Source organism: Macaca thibetana, chromosome 16 (assembly GCF_024542745.1).
Source record: "Macaca thibetana thibetana isolate TM-01 chromosome 16, ASM2454274v1, whole genome shotgun sequence".
Classification (NCBI taxonomy): Eukaryota; Metazoa; Chordata; class Mammalia; order Primates; family Cercopithecidae; genus Macaca; species Macaca thibetana.
The window spans coordinates 23319286-23341639 of NC_065593.1; the positions used below are offsets into that span (position 1 = coordinate 23319286).

The 22354-nt window shown below is 46.3% G+C and overlaps 2 protein-coding genes across 7 annotated transcripts in view; one reads left to right on the top strand and one right to left on the bottom strand.

Moving 5' to 3' along the window:
• RPL23A (ribosomal protein L23a) overlaps positions 1-22354 on the top strand; it is a 119616-nt gene that overhangs the window by 9587 nt on the left and 87675 nt on the right. Inside the window, exon 1 of one of the 4 annotated variants that reach the window (XM_050763260.1) lies at positions 698-701. The exons of 1 other annotated variant lie outside the window; for it this stretch is intronic. The gene's annotated coding sequence lies outside the window, so the exon portion shown is untranslated. Of the gene's footprint in view, positions 1-697; positions 702-8189; positions 8194-17142; positions 17147-22354 lie in introns of those variants that run through there. 2 more of the 4 variants (XM_050763263.1, XM_050763264.1) reach the window with 2 other exon arrangements.
• BLTP2 (bridge-like lipid transfer protein family member 2) overlaps positions 1-22354 on the bottom strand; it is a 31988-nt gene that overhangs the window by 4926 nt on the left and 4708 nt on the right. For 2 of the 3 annotated variants that reach the window (XM_050763178.1, XM_050763179.1), the window contains exons 9-31: positions 22125-22249; positions 21799-21866; positions 21539-21684; positions 20748-20866; positions 20476-20639; positions 20059-20317; positions 18882-19087; positions 16090-17182; positions 15478-15669; positions 15132-15334; positions 14866-14984; positions 14525-14745; positions 13636-13826; positions 13406-13505; positions 13061-13263; positions 9487-9781; positions 5128-5285; positions 4652-4858; positions 1992-2091; positions 1581-1763; positions 1102-1223; positions 441-596; positions 235-356 (exon numbers count right to left, since the gene is read on the bottom strand). In XM_050763178.1, the coding sequence (XP_050619135.1) occupies positions 235-356; positions 441-596; positions 1102-1223; positions 1581-1763; positions 1992-2091; positions 4652-4858; positions 5128-5285; positions 9487-9781; positions 13061-13263; positions 13406-13505; positions 13636-13826; positions 14525-14745; positions 14866-14984; positions 15132-15334; positions 15478-15669; positions 16090-17182; positions 18882-19087; positions 20059-20317; positions 20476-20639; positions 20748-20866; positions 21539-21684; positions 21799-21866; positions 22125-22249 (4752 nt within the window). The remainder of the gene's footprint in view (positions 1-234; positions 357-440; positions 597-1101; positions 1224-1580; positions 1764-1991; positions 2092-4651; positions 4859-5127; positions 5286-9486; positions 9782-13060; positions 13264-13405; positions 13506-13635; positions 13827-14524; positions 14746-14865; positions 14985-15131; positions 15335-15477; positions 15670-16089; positions 17183-18881; positions 19088-20058; positions 20318-20475; positions 20640-20747; positions 20867-21538; positions 21685-21798; positions 21867-22124; positions 22250-22354) is intronic. The other variant, XM_050763181.1, reaches the window with a different exon arrangement.

A 22354-nucleotide genomic window follows, 5' to 3' on the forward strand; every position in this document is an offset into this window, starting at 1 on the left:
GAAGGACTGCTTGAGCCCAGGAGTTCCAGACCAGCCTGGTCAACGTAGTGAGACCACCTTGTCTCTAAAAAAAAAAAGAAAAGTGATCCTTCCCAACTACCCATTTTCTTATTCAGGAAGAGCTGCCTGAACCTACTCCTACATCAGCCTTTGATAATGCACACTAGACCTCAAGAAAGAGAACTGCCTATAGCTGGGGCACTGGAAAAGGGCAAGGAAAGAATGCTGGGGCACCTGATGAGGATATTCAGTTCTTCACTTTCCAGCTGCAGGTTGGCCTTCTCCTGGTTTAACTGCAACTGAAGCTTCTGGTTCAGGTCAAGCAGATTCTCATTCTTACTGTCATCCTGCAAAGACTAGGGAACCAGGATAGAAACTGAGAGATAACCCTTGTTCTAGGAGACTTCCTGGTCCTCGAACTATCTATCTGCAGTGACTACCTTCATGATAGAATACATCTGCTTCTCAAGCTGTCGTATTTGGGCCACATGCTGCCGCACAGCCTCCTGCAAATGCAGTATGCTGCTGCGTTGCTCCTCTGGATTGCTAGAGATCTCAAGCTGGAACCTGACCCGTTGCTTCTTCTCACTATGCTCCTAAAGGAATGGAAAGGGAAATGAATACAATTTTTAAGTAGACAAGTCTTGTAGTAAAAGTCTTGTAGTAAAGTGAAATAGAGAAAGGAGAAAGAAATGGGGGGGTCTCTTCTAGAAAGCTAACCTTTATCTGTCACTGTTAATAGCAACAGTAGTAGGTCAATGCAGAAAATTTGGCAATGTGGATTTCACAATAAGTCAGGCCCAACAGGATGGGGATGGAGGTGGAAGCAGGGAATAGTAAATGTTTTTAGGTGTCCAGGTGACTGAGTAGAGAAATAACTAGGAGAAAACAATCAGGCAAACAAGCCCTACAGTCTGAGAGACATTCAGGCCTTTCCTAAATAAGTGGAATTTCAATGGTCACTGCTGACTAAGAGAATGTATCAAGCACAAGGCCCTTTTTCAGTGTGAAGCATGGCTTTTCTTACAGAAGCCCAAATAAAGCACAAAGTCTGGGTGTTCCTGTGAGGCTAACCAGCATTCTACAAGGGCCCATGCTCACCTTCCGCTTAGGTTCTACGTGGAGCAGCAAGTTGTTGACAATGTCCAGGATCATGGCATACTGAGCTGGGTTGGTGGAAATTTCCAGCTCATGGTGGATAAGGGTGAAGGTATCCACAGCCCCTAGATAATTGTTAGCAGCTAAATAAAAGGCTCAAGTTTCTACCTAAATATCTACTCCATCTCTTTACCCACATTTGGAACCACCCTACTAGTCAACCCCACAGAAAGGGTGAGAGGTGCTCATGGGTAGAAACATGTTTATTTCAGAATCATAAAGAATGCCCATTCATCCCAGCTCCCTCTAAGAATAGAGGTTATTTTCTCATAGCAGAACTTACAAAAAACAGAGCAAAGTGAAACATTAATGCCAGTGCACAGTGGACTTTTAATAACTCTACTGTCTCAGAATCACCAAGGAAATAACTACTTTACTAATTTCCCTAGTCCTCTCCTAAAAGCCTTTCAAGCCCTGAATACCTTCCTGCTTCTTTAGGAGATCTTCCTTTTCCTGGTTCTCAAGAACTTCAGGTGGCTTAATCTGAGTTGCTAGTTCAGGATCAATGTCATGGCTGTAACTAATATAGTACATTCGGCAGCTGCAACGCGAAATGATCCGCTGGACTTGCTGGGCTTGTTGTGCCTCAGCTGGCTGGTTCCAATCTGGGAAGAGGTGGGAAAGAGATAAGAAAAAGACATTCTCAATAAAGGTAACGTGAGAGCCTCCCAGCTATGTCTCGGAAACTCCAGAAACACCGCTTTCAACCTAGCCTAGCACAAAATGGTCCTACTACTGCATACATTGACGTTAAGAATAGGAAGGGAAATGAGGTCCCTTTGGGATGCACATCTGTTCCTAATTATTTGATGCAGAGGAGGGGGAGGGCTGACCTGTGGTTGTGGTAACCATGCCGCCCACTGCCTGCCCACTCTCCATCAGCTCCTGCACAGAGTCCAAACTACGCTGCCGGTGCTCCTCGATATTCTTCACCTGAAGACAGAGATGCAGGCAACTTTAGCTCCTGGGGAAACAGTGGCTTGTCCTGGACAACTGGGTGACAGATCTCCATATTTCAAGTAGTTACACTTACTATCTAGACCTCCACTGCATGGAATAGCTTGAACCATCTCCCAGGATAGAGGACATACTTGTCTCATTCTCTTGCCCCAGTTCACCCAAATTCTCCAACCCAACTGCATTACATGCACACTTTGCCAGGCCCGCAGGTCTCGAGCCAGAAAAACAATGAGCAAGGTTCAAATCTAATCATGTCTTGGGCAAAATATCTCATTAAAAAAAAATTACTTTCCCACCCATTTTGTTATTTGTTCCATTTGTGTTCTTGTTGTTTTCTATCTTCAGATAGATAACCACTCTGACAATGTTGCCATGGGGGAAGGGAATTGAATTATTTTTATTCACTCTGCCAAGCTGAAGTCAGAGTGAATAACAGAATGAGTGAGATGGGAAGACCACAGCAGATGGTGGATCTGTCAAGCCTCAAAAAAATATAGGAAAGGCCAAAGTCCCTCGTACCTAAACCAAAGACGTTCCACTCTAACGCTAGTATCACAGCCTGAGGGGGGTGGGGGGCAGGGGGCAAGAGTTCACATGCAAAAGAAGGCATGCCTAAAAGCAGCAGAGGTGCAGAAAATGCCAGAAAGATCCAACAGCTCATCCATTCTACTTCTGCATGGGTAGTTAACACCTGTGCTTACCTCCTAAGACTACTGATAAAGAGCACTGCTTGCTTGAATGAACCACAGCTCTTATATATCAGCATGACTTCTTGTACTACCAACAACCAGTCCCTTACTTGGCTTGACATCTGATCTTTTTATTTTTATTTTTTTTGAGACGGAGTCTTGCTCTGTTGCCCAGGCTGGAGTGCAGTGGTGCGATATCAGCTCACTGCAACCTCCACCTCTTGGGTTCAAGCAATTCTCTGCCTCAGCCTCCCGAGTAGCTGGAATTACAGGCGCCCACCACCACGCCCGGCTAATTTTTGTATTTTTAGTAGAGACGGGGTTTCACCATCTTGGCCAGGGTAGTCTTGAACTCCTAACCTCGTGATCCACTTGCCTCGGCCTCCCAAAGTGCTGGGATTATAGGCGTGAGCCACCGCGCCCAGCCTGACATCTGATCTAAATGCTCATTACCTCTTATTACACTTGAGGTTGCCTGGACTAAGCCCTAAGGTCCTTGATATAAGAAGCATCAGCCAGGGAGGTGAGAAGAGGGACCCTTTTATCCCCACTAAGAATTGCAAATGGATTTATCACTGTGGTCCTTATCAGATACAGCTAGATCCTGTAACTCATTTGGGGGTGTACCATGCCCAAGACAATGTGGGCACTTAACACCTGTTAAGTAATAATGCACAATATTGACTAGGCATATCTCATAACCAATAGACTCTCCAATAATTCTGATGATATTATATCTTAGAAGTTACAGGGTAAAATATAATCTGGTTCAGTTTTACCAAGAAGCTGAAAAGCAAATTAACAACCATGCAATGCAAAGACAAGCTCCTTCCCTTATTTCTGCCAACTGCTCACAATCTCACCATCTAACAAAAACATTATCTTGGCTGGGTGGGGCATAAGCCTGTAATCCCAACACTTTGGGAGGCCGAGGCGGGCGGATCAAGAGGTCAGGAGCTCAAGACCAGCCTGGCCAACATGGTGAAACCCCGTCTCCACTAAAGATACAAAAATTAGGGGGTCATGGTGGGGCGCGCCTGTAATCCCAGCTACTCAGGAGGCTGAGGCAGGAAAATGGCTTGAACCAGGGAGGCAGAGGTAGCAGTGAGCCGAGTTCATGCCACTGCACTCCAGCCTGGGCTACAGAGCAAGACTCTGTCTCAAAAAACAAACAAAACCACATTATCTTGCCACACACTTAAGACCTCCCCATACATACTGACTTTAAAAAAAAAAAGAGTACTTTCCACCTGAATAAAGATTTATATTTTCAAAGCACCTTATTATGGGATCCTTTCAACAATCTTGTGAGGGTGAAGTATCAATTCCATTTCACAATTAAAGGTGACTTGTCCAAGAGCTCATGGCTACTATCATGGGAAAGCTATCATTAGAACTCACATAACCTGACTCCTAGACAGTCTTTCATTCAACCTCACTGCCTTGCTGAAATAACCAATCAGTCATTTTCATGAGAGGACAGAGAATGGGCAGATAGTGAACTTATCGAAAATTCTGAGTCACTGCCTGTTTTCTTGGCTGCCTGCTGATTAGTGTGAACATTAATAGGGATCAGCAATCTTAAAGAGTAAAAAAGTTCCAGTCCATTTTATACTAGTTCTGGGAAATGAGAATTTCTTTTGCAATGAAATAGAACACCATGAGGAAAAAAAAAAAACAGTACTATACGCTTCCAGACCAGAGACTGCCCACATTCAAGGTGTTATCAGCCTCATTATTCTGCTAAGCTAGTAACAGTAGGTTACTGTCAAGAATATTCCAGCCATTAGAAACTCTATGGAAAACCAGGAATATAATGGGCCTTCACAAATCCACTCACTAACCTCTAACCAGAGCTGTCGGCCATCCTGCTCCGTGGGGCTGCTCTCAGTGGTGGCAAAGTACTGCATGCCATCCAAGAGGCAAGTCCAGGATGTCTTTTGCTTCAATGTATCACCATACCAGGCTGGATGGTGCTGGCACTGCAGCAGTTGGGCTTTGGCAGCTGACACAATGACACAGCCTTCTGTCTCTGCTCCACGAAGAACCATCTATGCCAGAGATAGAAGCAGAGTTAAGCTACCAAGGAAGATGAGAAGATTAGTGAGCACATTGTATCAACCACTGCAGCTAGATCTAATTCTGGCTTACTGAGGAAATTTTACTGGCATCTGGACATAGAAGTGATTATCTATGATACCTATGAGAAGGACAAATTTTTTGGAGCTCTATTTACCCATTCATACTTAGAGGTGGGGGAAGGTGAACAATATGATCATGATCTAGCCTGATGTTGAGGTAACTTGTAAAGAGAAGGTACCTGACAGTTGACCAGTTCAATAAGGCAGTTTCGGTTGTATATGTCATCTGTCTGGCAGGCAGCAATGCCACACAACTGGTCACTCATGCCTGATTCCTCTTCTGTGAACACTACAAACCTGTCTGTCTCTTCAATTAGTTTCTGCAACATGTAAGCACCTGGCAGAGAAATATGAAGCAGGGAAAGGTCACAGTCTCAAAGGGAAAGACTTTTCCCTTTCCAGAGCCAAACGGATCTTCCCTCAATTTATCCGGCTAGATAAGGGCTTAGAATACATCCTCCCAAACCTAGAACTCTAGCCCAGCCCATCCCTTGACCCATGAAGGCAAAACAAGGGTTATTTCATTTTCCCTTTTTTTTTTTTTGAGACAGAGTCTTGCTCTGTCACCCAGGCTGGAGTGCAGTGGCCTGATCTTGGCTCACGGCAACCTTCACCTCCTGGTTCAAGCGATTCTCCTGCCTCAGCCTCCCGAGTAGCTGGGATTACAGGTGCGTGCCACCATACCTGCTAATTTTGTGTTTTTTTAGTAGAGACTGGTTTCGCCATGTTGGCCAGGCTTGTCTCGAACTCCTGACCTCAGGTGATCCGCCCACCTCGGCCTCCCAAAGGCTGGGATTACAGGCGTGAGCCACCTCGCCCAGCCTTCCTTCAATTTTACTAAAAGTACAGATTCCCAACAGAAACTGAGAAATGCTAGCTAACACTTTTTTCTCTTAGGTATTACTCTATGATCTCTCCCTTACCCCCATTTTATTCCTTTTCTCATTTCGTATTATTTTACATGCTATTTGACCACTCTTTTCCACTTGAAACCACTCTCTTGCCATCAATGTTATTATATTCTCCTAGGTCTGCTGCTTCCCCTGATTATGTCTCCAGGCCCTCTTCCTTCTCCAAGGTCTAAGCTCCTCAGATCCATCCTTGGCATGTTCCCTTCTCTTTCCTGTTCTTTCTCTTAACGGGTTTGTCTAACAGAGTGTATGGTTAAGAGCACAGTCTCCAGAATCAAACTAGTCTGCCTGTATTGTGACCTTGGGCAGTCTGCCTCTCTGCGTGGCAATTTCCTTATTTGTAAAAGAGTAACTCTCTCATAAGATTGCTATGAAAGTTTAATGGGGCCAGGCGCGGTGGCTCACGCCTGTAATCCCAGCACTTTGGGAGGCTGAAGTGGGCAGATCACAAGGTCAGGATATTGAGACCATCCTGGCCAACATGGTGAAACTCCGTCTCTACTAAAAATACAAAAATTAGCCAGGTGTGGTGGCGCACACCTGTAATCCCAGCTACTCGGGAGGCTGAGGTAGGACAAGAGTGTGAATCTAGGAGGTGGAGATTGCAGTGAGCTGAGATTGCGCCACTGCACTCCAGTCTGGTGACAGAGCAAGACTCCGTTTCAAAAAAAAAAAAAGAAAAAAGAAAATTTAATGGCATAATACATAAAAATATTTCGCAGAGTACCTACCACACAGTAAGCAACTATTATAATATTCTTGGCATTAACTCTTAGCTCTATGCTGAAATTCCGAAATATCTCTCTTTATAGCCCTAAGCTTTTAGACCCTAATTTCCAGCTGTTTGTTAGACATTATATTGATAGCCTACTAGTGACACAAATTCAGCATGCCCAAATCTGAACTTAACAACCCTACACCTCCCCAAACCTGTTTAGTCCCAGGCTCTATTTCTGATCCATCATGCCAATCATCGGGCTCAAAATCAAGTTGTTATAATTTTCTCCCTTTCACTCCTCCTTCCAACCAGTGGCCAGTTCTCCCATATGCACAATAATGTTTCCATCCATCTTATCTCCATTCCCACTGCCTCCACCTAGTTCTAGCCCTCAATGTTGTTTTTTTGTTTGTTTGTTTGTTTGTTTCTTGAGATGGAGTTTCACTCTTATTGCCCAGGCTGGAGTGCAATGGCGCAATCTTGGCTCACCGCAACCTCTGCCCCCGGGTTCAAGCAATTCTACCATCTCAGCCTCCCGAGTAGCTGGGATTATAGGCACGCACCACCACGCCTGGCTAATTTTTATATTTTTACTAGAGACAGGGTTTCACCATGTTGGCCAGGCTGGTCTCCAACTCCTGACCTCAAGTGATCCACCCCTTAGCCTCCCAAAGTGCTGGGATTACAGGTGTGAGCCACTGTGCCTGGCCCCAGCCCTCAATGCTTCTTATTGAGACACCATAATAGTTTCCTAATTTGTCTCCCCACCTCGTTTCTTCCTCTCCAATCCTCCTACACACTACTGCCAGATCTGTCTTCATAAAACGATGACACACCCATATTCAAAAACATTCAGTAGTTCACCACTGCCTACTGTACAAGGACCAAAAACTCCTTAGCCCTATATGAAAGGTCTTTGGTGATCTACCCCAGCTTTCCTTTCTAGTCCTTTCTCTCACTCTTTCTGTCAACTAAAAGAGACTGTTTACTCTCTGTGATACTGTGAAATATATTTTTGGTCCTCCCTGTTTCCTGGCATACAAAATCTAAAATCATTAGTGCCTCCAAAGTGATGTCTTCTTGTATGCTGAGTTGACTGGTTGCTGGCAGCCCCTAAGTAGCTTCAGGATGGTGGCTGGTCACTGGAAAGACTCAGGCAGGATTAAAATGTTATAACTTTCAGTCCCACCCCCATCACACACACACTTCCTGGGAAGAGAGGGGCTGAAGGCTAAGTTAATCACCAATGGCCAGTGGTTTAATCAATCATGCCTACATAATGATGTCTCCATTAAAAACCCAAAAGGATAGGATTTGGAGAGCTTCTGGATAGCTGAACACGTACAGGTTCCTGGGGCGTAGCGTGCCTGCCTGGGGAGGGCATAGAAGCTTCCCGCCACTTCCCATACCTCGCATTATGCATCCCTTCATCCGTATCCTTTGTAATACCCTTTATAATAAACCAGTAAACAGGTTTCCTTCAGTCCTGTGAGCTGCTCTAGCAAATTAATTGAACCCAAGGAGGGGGTGGTGGGAACCCGTTTATAGCCAGGTGGTGAGAAGCACAAATAAAGCAACCTGGAGCCTGTGACTGGCATATGAAGGAAGGGGCGGGGGGCTTAGAGACTGACTCGTCAACCTTTGGCATCTGATGCTGTCCTCAGGTAGATAGTGTCAGAATTGAACTGAATTAAAGGACACCCAACTGGTGTCCGCTGCAGAATTAATTGCTTGCTTATTGGTTAGGGAAAAATTCCCACACATTTGGTCACAGAAGTCTTCTGTGTCAATTGTTTCTGAGTGAGAGAACAGAAAAAACACTTTTGAGCTTGGGTTTTTCCACTCAAGATTCTCCTTTGAACACACTAAGCTTTCAAACTCCACTCCTCAGGTTATTCCCTCCGCCTTGATTGCCCTTCCATCCCATTTCTATATGTTCAAATCATATTAAGCTTTCAGGGCCTGGCTCAAATGCTACTTTCTCAATCAACTCTCCCCTGATGGTATTCCCCCCTTCACTCCTGTCAGCAGTAACTCCATTTTTTTTTTTTTTTTTTTTTGAGATAGAGTCTTACTCTGTCACCCCGGCTGGAGTGCAGTGGTGCGATCTCGGCTCACCGTCAGCTCCGCCTCCTGGGTTCACGCCATTCTCCTGCCTCAGCCTCCCAAGTAGCTGGGACTACAGGCGCCCGCCACCATACCCGGCTAATTTTTTTGTATTTTTAGTAGAGATGGGGTTTCACCGTGTTAGCCAGGATGGTCTCGATCTCCTGACCTCGTGATCCGCCCACCTCGGTCTCCCAAAGTGCTGGGATTACAGGCATGAGCCACCACGCCCGGCCCCATATTCTTTTTTTTTTTGAGATGCACTCCTGCTCTGTCACCTCCACTTCCTGGGTTCAAGCGATTCTCGTGCCTTAGCCTCCCAAGTAGCTGGGATTACAGGTACATGCCACCCTGCCTAATTTTTTTTGTATTAATTTTGCTAAAGATGGGGTTTTGCCATGTTGGCCAGGCTGGTCTTGAACTCCTGACCTCAAGTGACCCACCCACCTCAGCCTCCCAAAGTGCTGGGATTACAGGGGTGAGCCACTGCACCCGGCTAACTCCCATTTTCTTTTATTTCTCTCTTGTGACATTTATCACTTTGTTTCCTTCCCTTACTCATCTTGTTTTGGCTCCATCACTCCCCTTCTGATTCTCTTCTGGCCACGGGACCAGACCATTTAATGCCCCAACATCACTGTTACTTAATATATAAGACTTAGGTGGCCTCAGAAGGAAAAATGATAGTTTCACTTCTGCACATAGATGGAAGCAGCCATGACTCAGTCCTTTTCAAACTCTTGTCCAAGCCCATATCCATGTTCTAAACCCAAACCCATAAAGTCTCATCTCCCCAAGCTTACCTCCTGATGACCCCTTATCAGGCCGTCCACTGAAGCTGGGAGTGTTAGCACGAGGTGGGGCTGAGGCACTACTTGGGACACCCCGCTTTGGCTTTTTGGCTGGCATCTGTGGATCAATCTTTAACCCCTTCAGGGCCTCCGTAGAGAGATTACGTTTGAGTACAGCTGCCTTTTTGTAGCCATCATATAACCCAAAGGCAATGTCTCGATTAGTAGTTGTCCAGGAAATCCGTAAATCTACTAAGTGCAGCTGATGTGTATGAAAGGTAGGATCCCCATCACGAGTAGAGAGCTCCTACGAAACAGGAAAAGGACTTCAAGGCTTCAGGTAGCGTGGAAATTGCCCCCAATGCTGCTGTTCCACAAGGGCAGTGATAAGAGAAAAGTTTGTTGAATAAGAAACGTGTTGGCCAGGTGCAGTGGCTCATGCCCGTAATCCCAGCACTTTGGGAGGCCGAAGCGGGCGAATCATGAGATCAGCAGTTTGAGACCAGCCTAGTCAATCTGGTGAAACCTCATCTCTACTAAAAATACAAAAAATTAGCTGGACGTGGTGGCTGGCACCTGTAAACCCTGCTACTCAGGAGGCTGAGGCAGGAGAATCACTTGAACCTAGGAGGCAGAGGTTGCAGTGAGCCAAGATCACGCCACTGCACTCCTATCCGAGTGACAATGAGAGACACGGTTTCAAAAAAAAAAAAAAGAAAGAAAGAAAAAAGAAAAGAAATTCGCTGGGCAAGGTGGGGAGACAGACCCTGGAGAAAGAAAAACTAAGTGGTCTTGGCTTATGTATTATATTACATTTGAACTATACCTGTATTTTGTTTGTTATTAAAAAATGTTTTTAGAGTTCCTCTACAATTCTTTTTTGAGAAATGGAAGTCTATTTTGCCCAGACCGGTCTTGAACTCCTGGCTTCAAGCAGTCTTCCTGCCTCAGTCTCCCAAGTAGCTGGAACTACGGGTACAAGCCACTGTGCCTGGCCCCACATTATCTTATTTTTAAAATATGTTTATTTATTTGAGACAGAATCTGGCTCTGTCTCCCAGGCTGAAGTGTAGTGGTGTGATTTTTTTTTTTTTTTTTTTGAGACAGTCTCACTCCATCACCCATGCTGGAGTGCAGCGGCATGATCTTGGCTAACTGCAACCTCCGCCTCCCAGGTTCAAGCGATTCTCATGCTTCAGTCTCCAAGCACCTGGGATTACAGGTATGTGCTACCACACCTGGCTTGTTTATTTATTTATTTATTTTTATTTTTATTTTTTTTGAAATAGAGTCTCACTCTGTCACCCAGGCTGAAGTGCAGTGGTACGATCTTGGCTGGCTGCAACCTCCACTTTCCGGGTTCAAGAGATTCTCCTGCCTCAGCCTCTCGAGTAGCTGGGATTACAGGCACCCGCCGCCACACCCAGCAAATTTTTGTATTTTTTAGTAGAGATGGGGTTTCACCATATTGGCCAAGCTGGTCTCAAACTCCTGTCCTCAAATGATCCGCCCACCTTGGCATCCCAAAGTGATGGGATTACAGGCGTGAGCCACTACACCTGGCCTAATTTTTGTATTTTTAGTAGAGACAGGGTTTCACCACGTTGGCCAGTCTGATCTCAAACTCCTGACCTCGAGTGATCCATCTGCCTCAGCCTCCCAAAGTGTAGGGATTACAGGTGTGAGCCACTGCACCCAGCCTCAATGGTGCAATCCTGGCTCACAGCCTCTGCCTCTTGGGCTCAAACCATCCTCCCACCTCAGCCTCCTGAGTAGCTGGGATGACAGGTGCACGCCACCATGCCTAGCTAATTTTTTTGCATTTTTTGTAGAGAAAGGGTTTCACCATGTTGCCCAGGCTAGTCTGGAACTCTTTTTTTTTTTTTTTTTTTTGAGACGGAGTCTCGCTGTGTCACCCAGGCTGGAGTGCAGTGGCGCGATCTCGGCTCACTGCAAGCTCCGCCTCCCGGGTTTACGCCATTCTCCTGCCTCAGCCTCCGAGTAGCTGGGACTACAGGCGCCCGCCACCACGCCCGGCTAGTTTTTTGTATTTTTAGTAGAGATGGGGTTTCACCATGTTAGCCAGGATGGTCTCGATCTCCTGACTTCGTGATCCACCCGCCTCGGCCTCCCAAAGTACTGGGATTACAGGCTTGAGCCACCGCGCCCGGCCTTAGTCTGGAACTCTTGACTTCAAGGGATCCACCCACCCTGGCCTCCCAGAGTGCTGGGATTACAGGCATGAGCCATCAACATACCTTGCCTATTTATTTATTTTTGAGATGGGGTCTCACTCTGTCACCCAGGTTGGAGTGCAGTGGCACGATCACGGCTCACTGCAGCCTCGATTTCCGAGACTCCAGCCATCTTCCCACCTCAGCCTCCCAAGTAGCTGGGATCACAGGCACATGCCGCCACACCCAGATAATTTTTTGTATTTTTGGTAGAGAGAGGGTTTCCACATGTTGCCCAGGCTGGTCTCACAAACTCCTGAGCTTGAGCAATCCACCTGCTTCAGCCTCCCAAAGTTTTGGGATTACAGGTGTGAGCCACTGAGCCCAGCCCCCACTGTATTTTATTTGTTTTGTTTTGTTTTTTGTATTTTGGAGACAGCATCTTGCTCTGTCGCCCAGCTTGGAGTGCAGTGGTGAGACCTCGGCTCTCTGCAACCTCCACCTCCCAGTTTCAAGAGATTCTCCTGCCTCAGCCTCCTGAGCAGCTGGGACTACGGGAATGCGCCACCATCCCCAGCTAATTTTTTTTGTTTTTTTAGTAGAGATGGGGTTTCACCATGTTGGTCAGGTTGGTCTCGAGCTCATGATTTCAAACGATCCATCCGCCTCGGCCTCCCAAAGTGCTGGGATTACAGACATGAGACACCGCACCCAGCTCTCCCCCACTGTATTTTAAATGACTTGAGAATTTCAACTTAAAATCCTTCCCTAATTGGGGGAAAGTCCGTACCACTTTTTTTTCAGTGTTAGGAAAAAATTTTACTCTATTTCCTAAAGAGTAAGATACTATTTTTAGGAGAGAAAGAAAAGGTATTTTCGAAAAGAGGGATGCTGATACAGCTAAACCAAGTGAGTTTGTCATAAAGTAATGACATACATGCTTGGAATATAATGAGAAACATTACCAGGGACTTCGCCTGCAACCTACTCCTATGGACTTTATTGTGTTCCCCCCAAATTCACATGTTGCAGTCCTAACCCCCAATGTAATGGTATCTGGAGATGGGCCTTTGGGAAGTAATGACATGAGATCATGAGGGTGGGGCACTCATGACAGAATTAGTGTTTTTACAATAAGAGAAACCAGAGCACTCATGCACACTTGTGCTCTCTCTCCCTCTCTGCCATGTGAGGACAGAGACAAGGCAGTCATCTGCAAGCCAAGAAGACAGCCCTCACCAGAACCCAACCATGCAGGCACCCTAATCTTGGACTTCCCAGTCTCCAAAACTGATAAATAAATTTTTGTTATATAAGCCTCCCAGTCTCTGGTATTTTGTTATGGCAGTCCAAGTAGGCTGAGATACCTACTAATATAAATAAGGTAATAAAGAAACTATGTCAGGCAGTACCTCCTCAGCTGTGCGATTGCTATGCCGTTGGTAGGTGAGGGAGGATAAGCTCAGCAGGTGGGTCTTTGTTACCAAAGGATCAAGACAGTGATCAGCATTCTCTTCAGTGGGTGAGGCCATCAGGTGAACGGTCACCTGACTTAGGTCACTCACCATCTGGGTAACACTCCAATCAGAGATAAGGCGCCGCATTACTGTGCCTGCTGAGAAAAAGAGGCACACAGAGACCATGCTGACCAGTTCAGAGGATAGTGTAAGACAGAGATGGAGGAGGGGAATGGAACTGAGAAAGGGAAAAACAACAAGGAACAGGATAGGAGAAATGAAAGGACTCTTTGATTTTACCTTGAGGTATGAGCCGCTGAGTCCCCCGAGTAAAGACATGGCCCTGACTGCACTCAATCTGGATGCCCCGTTGCTGGGCAAATGAGGCCCAATAATGTACCTGGCAACAAGAGAGCATACCACTGAACAAAGAATGGCATGAGAGGGATGATTAAGGGACTCAGTATGAGAAACAAGAAAACTAGAAGCAAAATAAAGTGAAGATGTCAGCAGGGACATCAGCGCCTTACCTGCAGCTGGGGAAAGAGGGCTGTATAGGAAAGTTGCTTGTAGTGCTGACCAAGTTTCTTCTTGCTGGGTTTCAGGTTATTGAAGAGCTTTCCCCTGCAGATAGGCCTTGTGACACTAGTCCAAGTTGCCCAGAAGTTCTGCATCCAGCGCAGGGTACTACTATATAGCAGAATTCGGGGTTGGGATATTGCTGCAAAGGGAAGGACAGACATTTCCTAGTTATGGATGAAACACAGAGGTAAAGCTAAATCCTTCCCTTGCTGTACGTTGTAGAGGTTTAAAAATCCAAAATCCAAACAGCAACTGGCCTCACATTCAGCATCCCCCACTCTCTCTTCTTTCAAGGATCTAAGCTCTCTGCTTTCCCCTACTGCTATAGTCTAAAGTTTGCATCTCCCCAAAATTCATGTTAAAATACTAACCCCTAAGGTGATGATGTTAAGAGGTGGGCCTCTGGGAGGTCACTAGATCATGAGGGTGGAGCCTTCGTGAATAGGATTAGTGCCCTTTTAAAAGTGGTCCAAGGGAGCTCACTGACTCCTTCCACCATATTAGGACACAGCAAAAAGGCACCATCTATGAGGAATGGGCCCTCACTGACACTGAATTTGTCAGTTCTTTGATCTTGGACTTTCAAGCCTACAGAACTGTGAGAGATAAATGTTTGTTGTTTATAAGCTACCAAACTTGTGGTATTATTATAATAGCAGCCAAAAAGGTCTAAGACACCAACACTTTCTCCGCAAAAAAAAAAAAAAAAAAAGGTCCTAACCTAGATTCTCCCTTGCCCTTCTCCCCTCCCCTACCCAGAGAGTCAAGCTAAAGTCCCCAGTGTCCATGCCTGCCCTCCCAGCCCTTCCTCCCCACTACCCCAGGCCCAAGCCTCACTTCCACTGTGCCGAGTCAGATCCATCTTGATGGAGAGATTGAGGTTCTCCGAGCGAAAGGCCCGGTAGGAGTCATGAAGCTGGCCCAAGGGCACCTCAGGCAGGAACTCTGGGGCCCGCAGAGTGACACTATGGTGATCATGGGGGTTCCCATGGCACAGCCACTGCAGGTCCAGTGTCATGCAGAGGTCAGGCAGGTGAAGGAAGCAGCAGTCGTCATACCTGCCTCACAACGGAGCCCCAGCCCTCAGTGCCCTGGTCACTCACTTCCCCTTGGCTCTTCCCCCTCCCTCCAACCTTAGTCCCTCACCCCATGGAGGACCCTCCCTTCACTCCACTCACTTAGAGGCTGTTCTCACGTTGATATCCAAGTCACCCTTGAACACAAACTGACCAGGTTTCCAATGAAAAGACAGGTGGCTCCACTCCCAGTGCATATTTTCAGTTGTGTTGTATGGATCCTATGATCACCCCCAAGAACTTGGTGAGATATAGGTAAGAAAACCATCCTCATCTCCCATATCAGCACCTTTCTCTCTTCCCACATGTGCTATACAGGCCTCAACCATATTATCCTGATAGGAAAAAAGTATCAAGACACCCCTTACCTCGGTGGCCAGCTGGTGCAGGTTCGCCTGTTCAATGTCCATGTGCCAGTCTCCATGGAACAAAAGACGGCTCTTGTCCCACCAGGGCAAAGGTGGGCTGGGGTCAGCTGAGGGCTTGGTCAAGAGGTCCACACACTGACCAATCAGTGTCCAGGCTGGATCCCAGCATGGGCCCCATACCACTGTGTACTGGAATATTTCCGCTGGGGTAGAGGAACAAAGGCAATAACTTGTTCACAACATTACCCTTCTCTTCCTTCTTCACTCCAGAAGGGCCTCAGCTCATCTCCTATTTCACCCATCACAAATGTCCCTCAGCCAAACCAACTGCCCCATCTCTACTCACAGTGGAAGTCATGGTAGAATTTGAGTGGGGGCATGTTCCTCTCCACTGCCACGTTACCCCACGGAAGCCCCAAGTGCAAGATCTGACGCCGACGGGAGCAAGGCTGACCACTCTGCTCGGTGCCCACAAGTCGACCCATCAGCCGCCAGTCACGGATCTCAAACAGGTACCGTGGATAGTCTCTGATCCGAACTGTTACCAGAGGAAGGGTACACACTGGCTACTCAGGGGCAGTCTGAGCACTCTTGGGCCTTTTTCCTCACCACTATTTTACCCATCTATATTTATAAAGTCAATTGAGGGAACAAGGGCAGGCAGTTGACAGCAAGCTGAAAAATGACAGTAACCCTGGAGCAGAAGGTTAAGGGCATAGCACTGAGATCCAAGAGACAATAATCTTAAAGATAACTGTGTTAGCTTTCCCTTTATGTTAGCCAAGCAATTTCAGGGTGAAATTTAGGAACAAAGAAAGGGAAGGGAAGCCCACCCATCCCACTCCACCCATCCAAAACAGCACAGTTCCCAATATAACCATATAACCTAGTTTGTCTAAAATCACTCAGAGAGCTCCCTAGAGCTGAGCAGGCAAACACGGGGTCTGCAAATACTTACCCAGAAAGGTCTTGACATTGCACTTGAGCATTCGACACCACTGAATGACAAGATCTACTCCCTCAGGGGGAAAAGGGCTGCCTGGATCAAGCTCTTGAACCTGTTCTACCACATGCTCAGGACCGTGGAAAGAGGCATCTGCCAGAGCTACCAGCTCTAGCCCTGCTAAGCTCCAAGTGAGCAGTGCCCGGCGCATGGGTGTGTTGCCATAGAGACGACGGGAACGCTGGATGTAGATTTCAATGTTTTTGCGTTCCAAAGAGGCATAGAGCTCCTCAATTTTGCGGGCAGGCAATAACTCCCCATGCTGCTTCCGAAGGGCGGCCACTTTGGCATCCAGTAGCTGCAGTCTTTTGGCACTCTCCTTACTTTCATCCTTCATCAGCTCATAGTTATCATGAAGTTTCACCTCAAAAATATCATCCAAGAAAACCCATGAGAAGTGCTGAACCTTTAAGAGTAGATCAGGTGGGAGCGGGACAGGGCCTGGAGAGGCCCAAGCATGAGTCCCTCGATGCAGTCCCTTCAGCCACTTCTGAACTCCCACAGCCTCATCTAGAGTTCGAGAAAAGTCATACTGATAAGGAAACTCCACTGAGACTGAGCCGAGGGAGAGAAGCCAAACACGGTTCCGGAGGGTCTGCAGCGCAGGGAAGGGGTTCCGGTGGAGGATCATCTCTTCCAGCTCAGGCAGCAGCTGCACCTCCACCTCCTTGAAGTTGAAGATACTATTGCCATCAAAGCCAGCTGCCAGCTCAGGACAGTATGCCTGCAAGGAACCTCCATGCCGGCTCAGTGACACACTCTCTGCAGCCAGGGTAATGAACTTATCCTCAGCTACAAAAGCTGTGAGTTTGGCTGTGCTCACCTCCAGGGTTAGGTTTAGCAGCCGCTTTGGGGGTAATGGTTCAGGGGCACGGCCTTCTAGCTCAGAAATGGTTCCTGAAGTCTCTAGTGCAAGGGATGGTACAGTCTCAGGAAACACAGTGGCTCTTAGTAGGTCTCGGCACTGTAGAGTGGCCAGGGTATGCTGGTACAGGTACATGTGATCTGGGGGACTCCAAAGTAAGGTCAGCCCTGCACCACACTGAACCTTTAGGGAGCAGAAGAAAAGGATCTGTCAATTACCATGTCATAAAACAGTAGAGATGGCAAAAGATTATGACACATGCATAGCTGGCTCAAGAACCATCTCCACCCAGAAGTTGTTCCTGAGTAACCACATTAATTACTGCCTTGCTTTGTACCTGTTAGCACTAACGTGCTGAGCTAACAGTTGTTAGTGTCTTACATTTAAGAGCACTTACACTTTTCAAGTTCTCCTCAACTGGATTCTAAATTGTCTGAAAATAGGGACCATGTGTTTTCATTCTTTGGTATCTACCATAGTACACTCAGTATAGACAGCAGGTACTCAATAATATTATCATCTGCCTTCATGTTTCTGCTTATGAGTTACCTTTCTATCGGCAACTACACTGTCTAGTAACCACTGCAACAGTCAACTTGAAAATGTTTCATGAATTGATTGCATCAATTTAACTCTCAAAATATAGCATAATAAAGTACTGAGCACACAAGTCAATATGGCAGCTGACTTATGTAAAAGTATGCGTCAAGGAGGGAGTAGTGTCTTTGTCAGCTTGAAAAACAAAGTCAGGGGCCGGGCGCGGTGGCTCATGCCTGTAATCCCAGCACTTTGGGAGGCTGAGGCGGGTGGATCATGAGGTCTGAAGATTGAGACTATCCTGGCTAACATGGTGAAACCCCGTCTCTACTAAAAAAATACAAAAAATTAGCCGGGCATGGTGGCGGGCGCCTGTAGTCCCAGCTGCTCGGGAGGCTGAGGCAGGAGAATGGCGTGAACCCGGGAGGCGGAGCTTGCAGTGAGCTGAGATTGCGCCACTGCACTCCAGCCTGGGCAACACAGCGAAACTCCATCTCAAGAAAAAAATAAGTAAATAAAAATAAAAAATAAAAACAAAGTCAGTTCTGAATAGCTAAGTGGACAGAGAAAAGTAAAATTCCAGGACAGAAAATTCTCAAGTTCTAGTCTCTAAAAAGGAAACTCTTCCGTTTCCAAAGGTGAAGTCTGACAAAGAGGAAAACGCCCACCCTCCTCCTAAGAGGGTCCCATGTCCATCTGTTACCCTGAGGATAAAGATACTGGAAAGCCTCTCAAAACCTGCCACTGCCTCTATCATCTGACTCCTTCCAGTCTTTTGATGGGCTGAGGGCTTCAGCAAAATGACCCCAGGTCATTATTTTTAAAAAGCCCCTTATTTTTCAGAGATGCATAGTGAAACATTTATAGTGGAAATTATATATGTCTGATACCTACTTACCTACTTCAAAATAATCCCAGAGCCTGAGGCAGGGAAAATTGGTGGGAGTATAATTAAAAGATATTGGTCATGAATTGGTAATTATCGAACCTTGGTATACAAAGCTTATATATTCTCTCTAGTTTTGCATGTATTTTAAATTCCACAAAAAGTTAAAAACATAAGAGTTAGAAAAAATAAACAAAATCAGGTGTCATACTTCTCATGAAACCAGTTTCACAACATGAGTTAAAAAGAGAGGCTGGGCATGGTGGCTCACACCTGTAATCCCAGCACTTTCGAAGGCCAAGATAGGAGGATTGTTTGAGCCCAGCAGTTTAAGACCAGTCTGGGCAACATGTGAGACTCTGTTTTGGGAAAAGACAAGAAAAAAAAAAAAAAAGACAGAGAAAGGGTCTAAGCTGAGGGAAAAACCAGCCTGGCCCCACCTCTCCACAGGAACATTACCTCCAGAGAGCGGATGCTGCTGTGATAGGTGATGGAGATCATGGAAAGGCTGAGCACTGGGGTAGGGATGTCAGGGGCCTTGCAACAGGGTTGCATCTTTTCTGTGACTGATTTCACCAGCGCTAACACAAGTCCTTGAATTCCCACAGTGGAGGTCTCTGCACTGCCCAGGATAGTCAGGGTGTCCAGTCGTACCTCTGAAGCACCTAATAACCAGAAACCATGTCAGCCTTGGTTCCCAGCTCTCAAAGGGCAACAAAAGTCCTCACTCGCCTTTCTCACTTATTCCCTTAATTATCTTTATTCCTCATGCCTCCCTAAGTTCATTCCTTAGGTTTTAAGGAAACTTTCCCTTTCCTCTCTTAACCTAACTGGATTTGGCAGAGCCAAAGAAGTTCCTTAACTCCTACAAATTGCACAGAGACATACCATTTACTCTCTAGAACTAAACACACAAGGAAATAAAAAGCTATATGGATCTCTCTTGACTAGATTAAGGTTGTCTTTTTATGTCTTGCTTAGTACTTGCCTTTCATAAGCCCTTAAGAAATATCAAGAAGCCTGATATTTATGCAAGACTTTCAAGCATCTCATGCCTCTAATTTAGAAAAATTCCAGGCTGAGCGCGGTGGCTCACGCTTGTAATCCCAGCACTTTGGGAGGCTGAGGTGGGCGGATCACGAGGTCAGGAGATCGAGACCACAGTGAAACCCCGTCTCTACTAAAAATACAAAAAATTAGCCAGGCGTGGTGGCGGGCGCCTGTAGTCCCAGCTACTCAGGAGGCTGAGGCAGGAGAATGGCATGAACCCAGAAGGCGGAGCTTGCAGTGAGCCGAGATGGCGCCACTGCACTCCAGCCTGGGCTACAGAGGGAGATTCTGTCTCCAAAAAAAAAAAAAAAAAGAAAAAGAAAAATTCCAGCTCAGCAGCTTCATCAAATGAGAAAGAGCAGACTAAACCAATATAATCTGCTTAGGTTACACACTACACACTTCAGTATATTTATTTACTTATATTATTTTATTTTTTGGAGACGGAGTCTCGCTCTTTTGCCCAGGATAGAGTGCAGTGACACCATCTCAGCTCACTGCAAATTCTGCCTCCCAGGTTGAAGTGATTCTCCTGCCTCAGTCTCCCAAGTAGCACACTTCAGCATAGACTCCTTGTCCCACTTACCAACCAAGGCAGAAAGGGTGAACAAATTCATGTCTTCGACCTTCAAGTCCACTTTCCACAGTAATGACACAGATTCCCCAAATGAAGAGTGCCTAGAGACAGCTGACTTCCCAGATTGTGGACCCATCAGGGATAAGATACGAGACAGACACTGGGCACAGGTATCTGATGCTTCCACCTGAAGTCCTCGAATGGTACAATCAAGAAAGAGGGTATCTGACTGGGTGCTGGACAGGCCCAGAGGCTGGTTATAGCTACCCTAGAGAAGAAGCAGACGGATTCCATTAGAAGTATGGAGGCGCACAGTTTTATAATTCCCTAATGCACTTCCTGCTGCCAAAAGGATGCTCAGTGCTCTGATGCATGACAGGATGAGGAAAGCTGTGCAGGCCCCTATTCACCAAAGCCCCCACCTACCTGTAGCGTGAAGGAGTCCAGAACAAGCGCCTCACCCCAAACATGCATATTGGGTGGGTGTGGTGCCCGCTGAATGTGGGAGTCACTGCCCACACGCCAGCAGAGGTGGTCTACAGTCAGGACACCCCGCTGATGGATGCTTTGTGGCCTGAGGTGCTGGTAATCTGAACAATAGTGAGAAAGAGGGATTGCATGGAACCACTGTGACCATGAATTGGGCCTAGCTCCATTAATGGACAGATTCTTGTTCCTCTTCCATCTGAGAGCCTTACCCAGAGAGACAGAATTGAATCCCAAGGCAAAAGGCGGTGTATCTCCAAGTTGAATGGAAATGTTGACATTGGAGATGGAGGTGCTAAAGATGATGGGAGCCAGGATTTGGGGGAAGGTTCTGCATAGGGACAAAACATCATTATTTGGTAAGAAAAGAACTGCAGCTTCCTATCATGGAACAGTTTCTGAAGCTCTTAAAATCAGAGTGAGAATTTAGAGTTTTATTGTGATTCTTAGGATGGGATACACCTAGAAGATAAAAGGCTGAACTCATCAGTTTATTGCTAGTCTTAACGGTAATCTGCAGGAACCCCAGAAAGATATTAGGTTGACTCACATAAAATTGTCATTTTCATAGGCCAAATACAATGAACACCAGCAATATCACATGCTTGAACCTAAAATAACCAAGAAGCATCACTTCTAAACCATAACCGTAAGTTCTCTGTGCAGCACAACAGAAGCACTACACAAAGACATGACTGCCACCTTACAATCTAAGGCAGACAAGACAAAGACATTCCTTATCATTTAAGTTCAGTTCAACAAACATTTATTTTGTATAAAACACTATGCTAAGCACCAAGGACATAAAAACAAAGAGGACAACATTCTGCCATCAAGGAGTCTAGTCTAATAGGAAAGATACATAAAACAGGATTGCTGTTGAGACTCAGATTTGAGGAGGTCAAACAACCAAATACATATTTAACACAAGATGCCACTTTGGACCAAAAGAATCCCAGAGAATCCAAATGATAAGATGGTGGCTGAAAAAGATCAGACTGACCTTTTTTTCCTTTGCTTAAGAACAGGTGAACTAGACCCTTGGGTTTCCAGTGCTAGCAGGTGCAGCCAGTGAGAGAATTCCTGGTGCCGGTAGTGAATGATGCAAGTGTTCAGAACTAGGGAGGCTGAGAGGTCAATGGTGGTCACCTGAAATAAGAAGACCAGAACTGTGGGCTTGGGTTTTATTTCACAAACTCATAATGAAATAATGTAGCGGGAAAGCAGAGAAAGGAACAATTCTTGGTACCACAATCATCACACCTGCACACTAGCCTTGAGGGAGCTGAGGCAGACAATGCGCTGGCGACTCTGGGACAGCAACAACCCATCTGTAAGAGGCCAGTGGACAGATCAGAGGAGAGCACTGGAAGGGCAAGAGGTAAAACTGGGAGAGGGTCAGAAGCCTGCAAAGGGATAAACAGACTGTCATCAAAACTTGTGAGCTGGGGCTATTTCCTCTCAGTATGTTCCCTCCTTCCGCTCCCCAGTTACACTGAGATTAGATTAAGGACTCCACATGGGGCATGAGCAAAGAGAGTATCTAGTCCTCCCATTGTCGCTCAGTACCAGTACCCCAACCCATGAACCTTCCAGCAGGAGTTCAGTGCTCATCTGTGCCATATCGGAGTTTGCTGTGAAGCTTCGAAGGGGCAGCTGATCCTCATCACGGTGGTACAGGAACTGCAGCAGCTTCAGAGTCCAAGTCAGGTGCCTGGACCAAGAAAGATTCTGGCTCAGGAAGATGTGGAATGCCATTCCTACTTATTTTATTTTTATTTTTTAAAAACAATTATTTTTTGGCCGGTGCAGTGGCTCA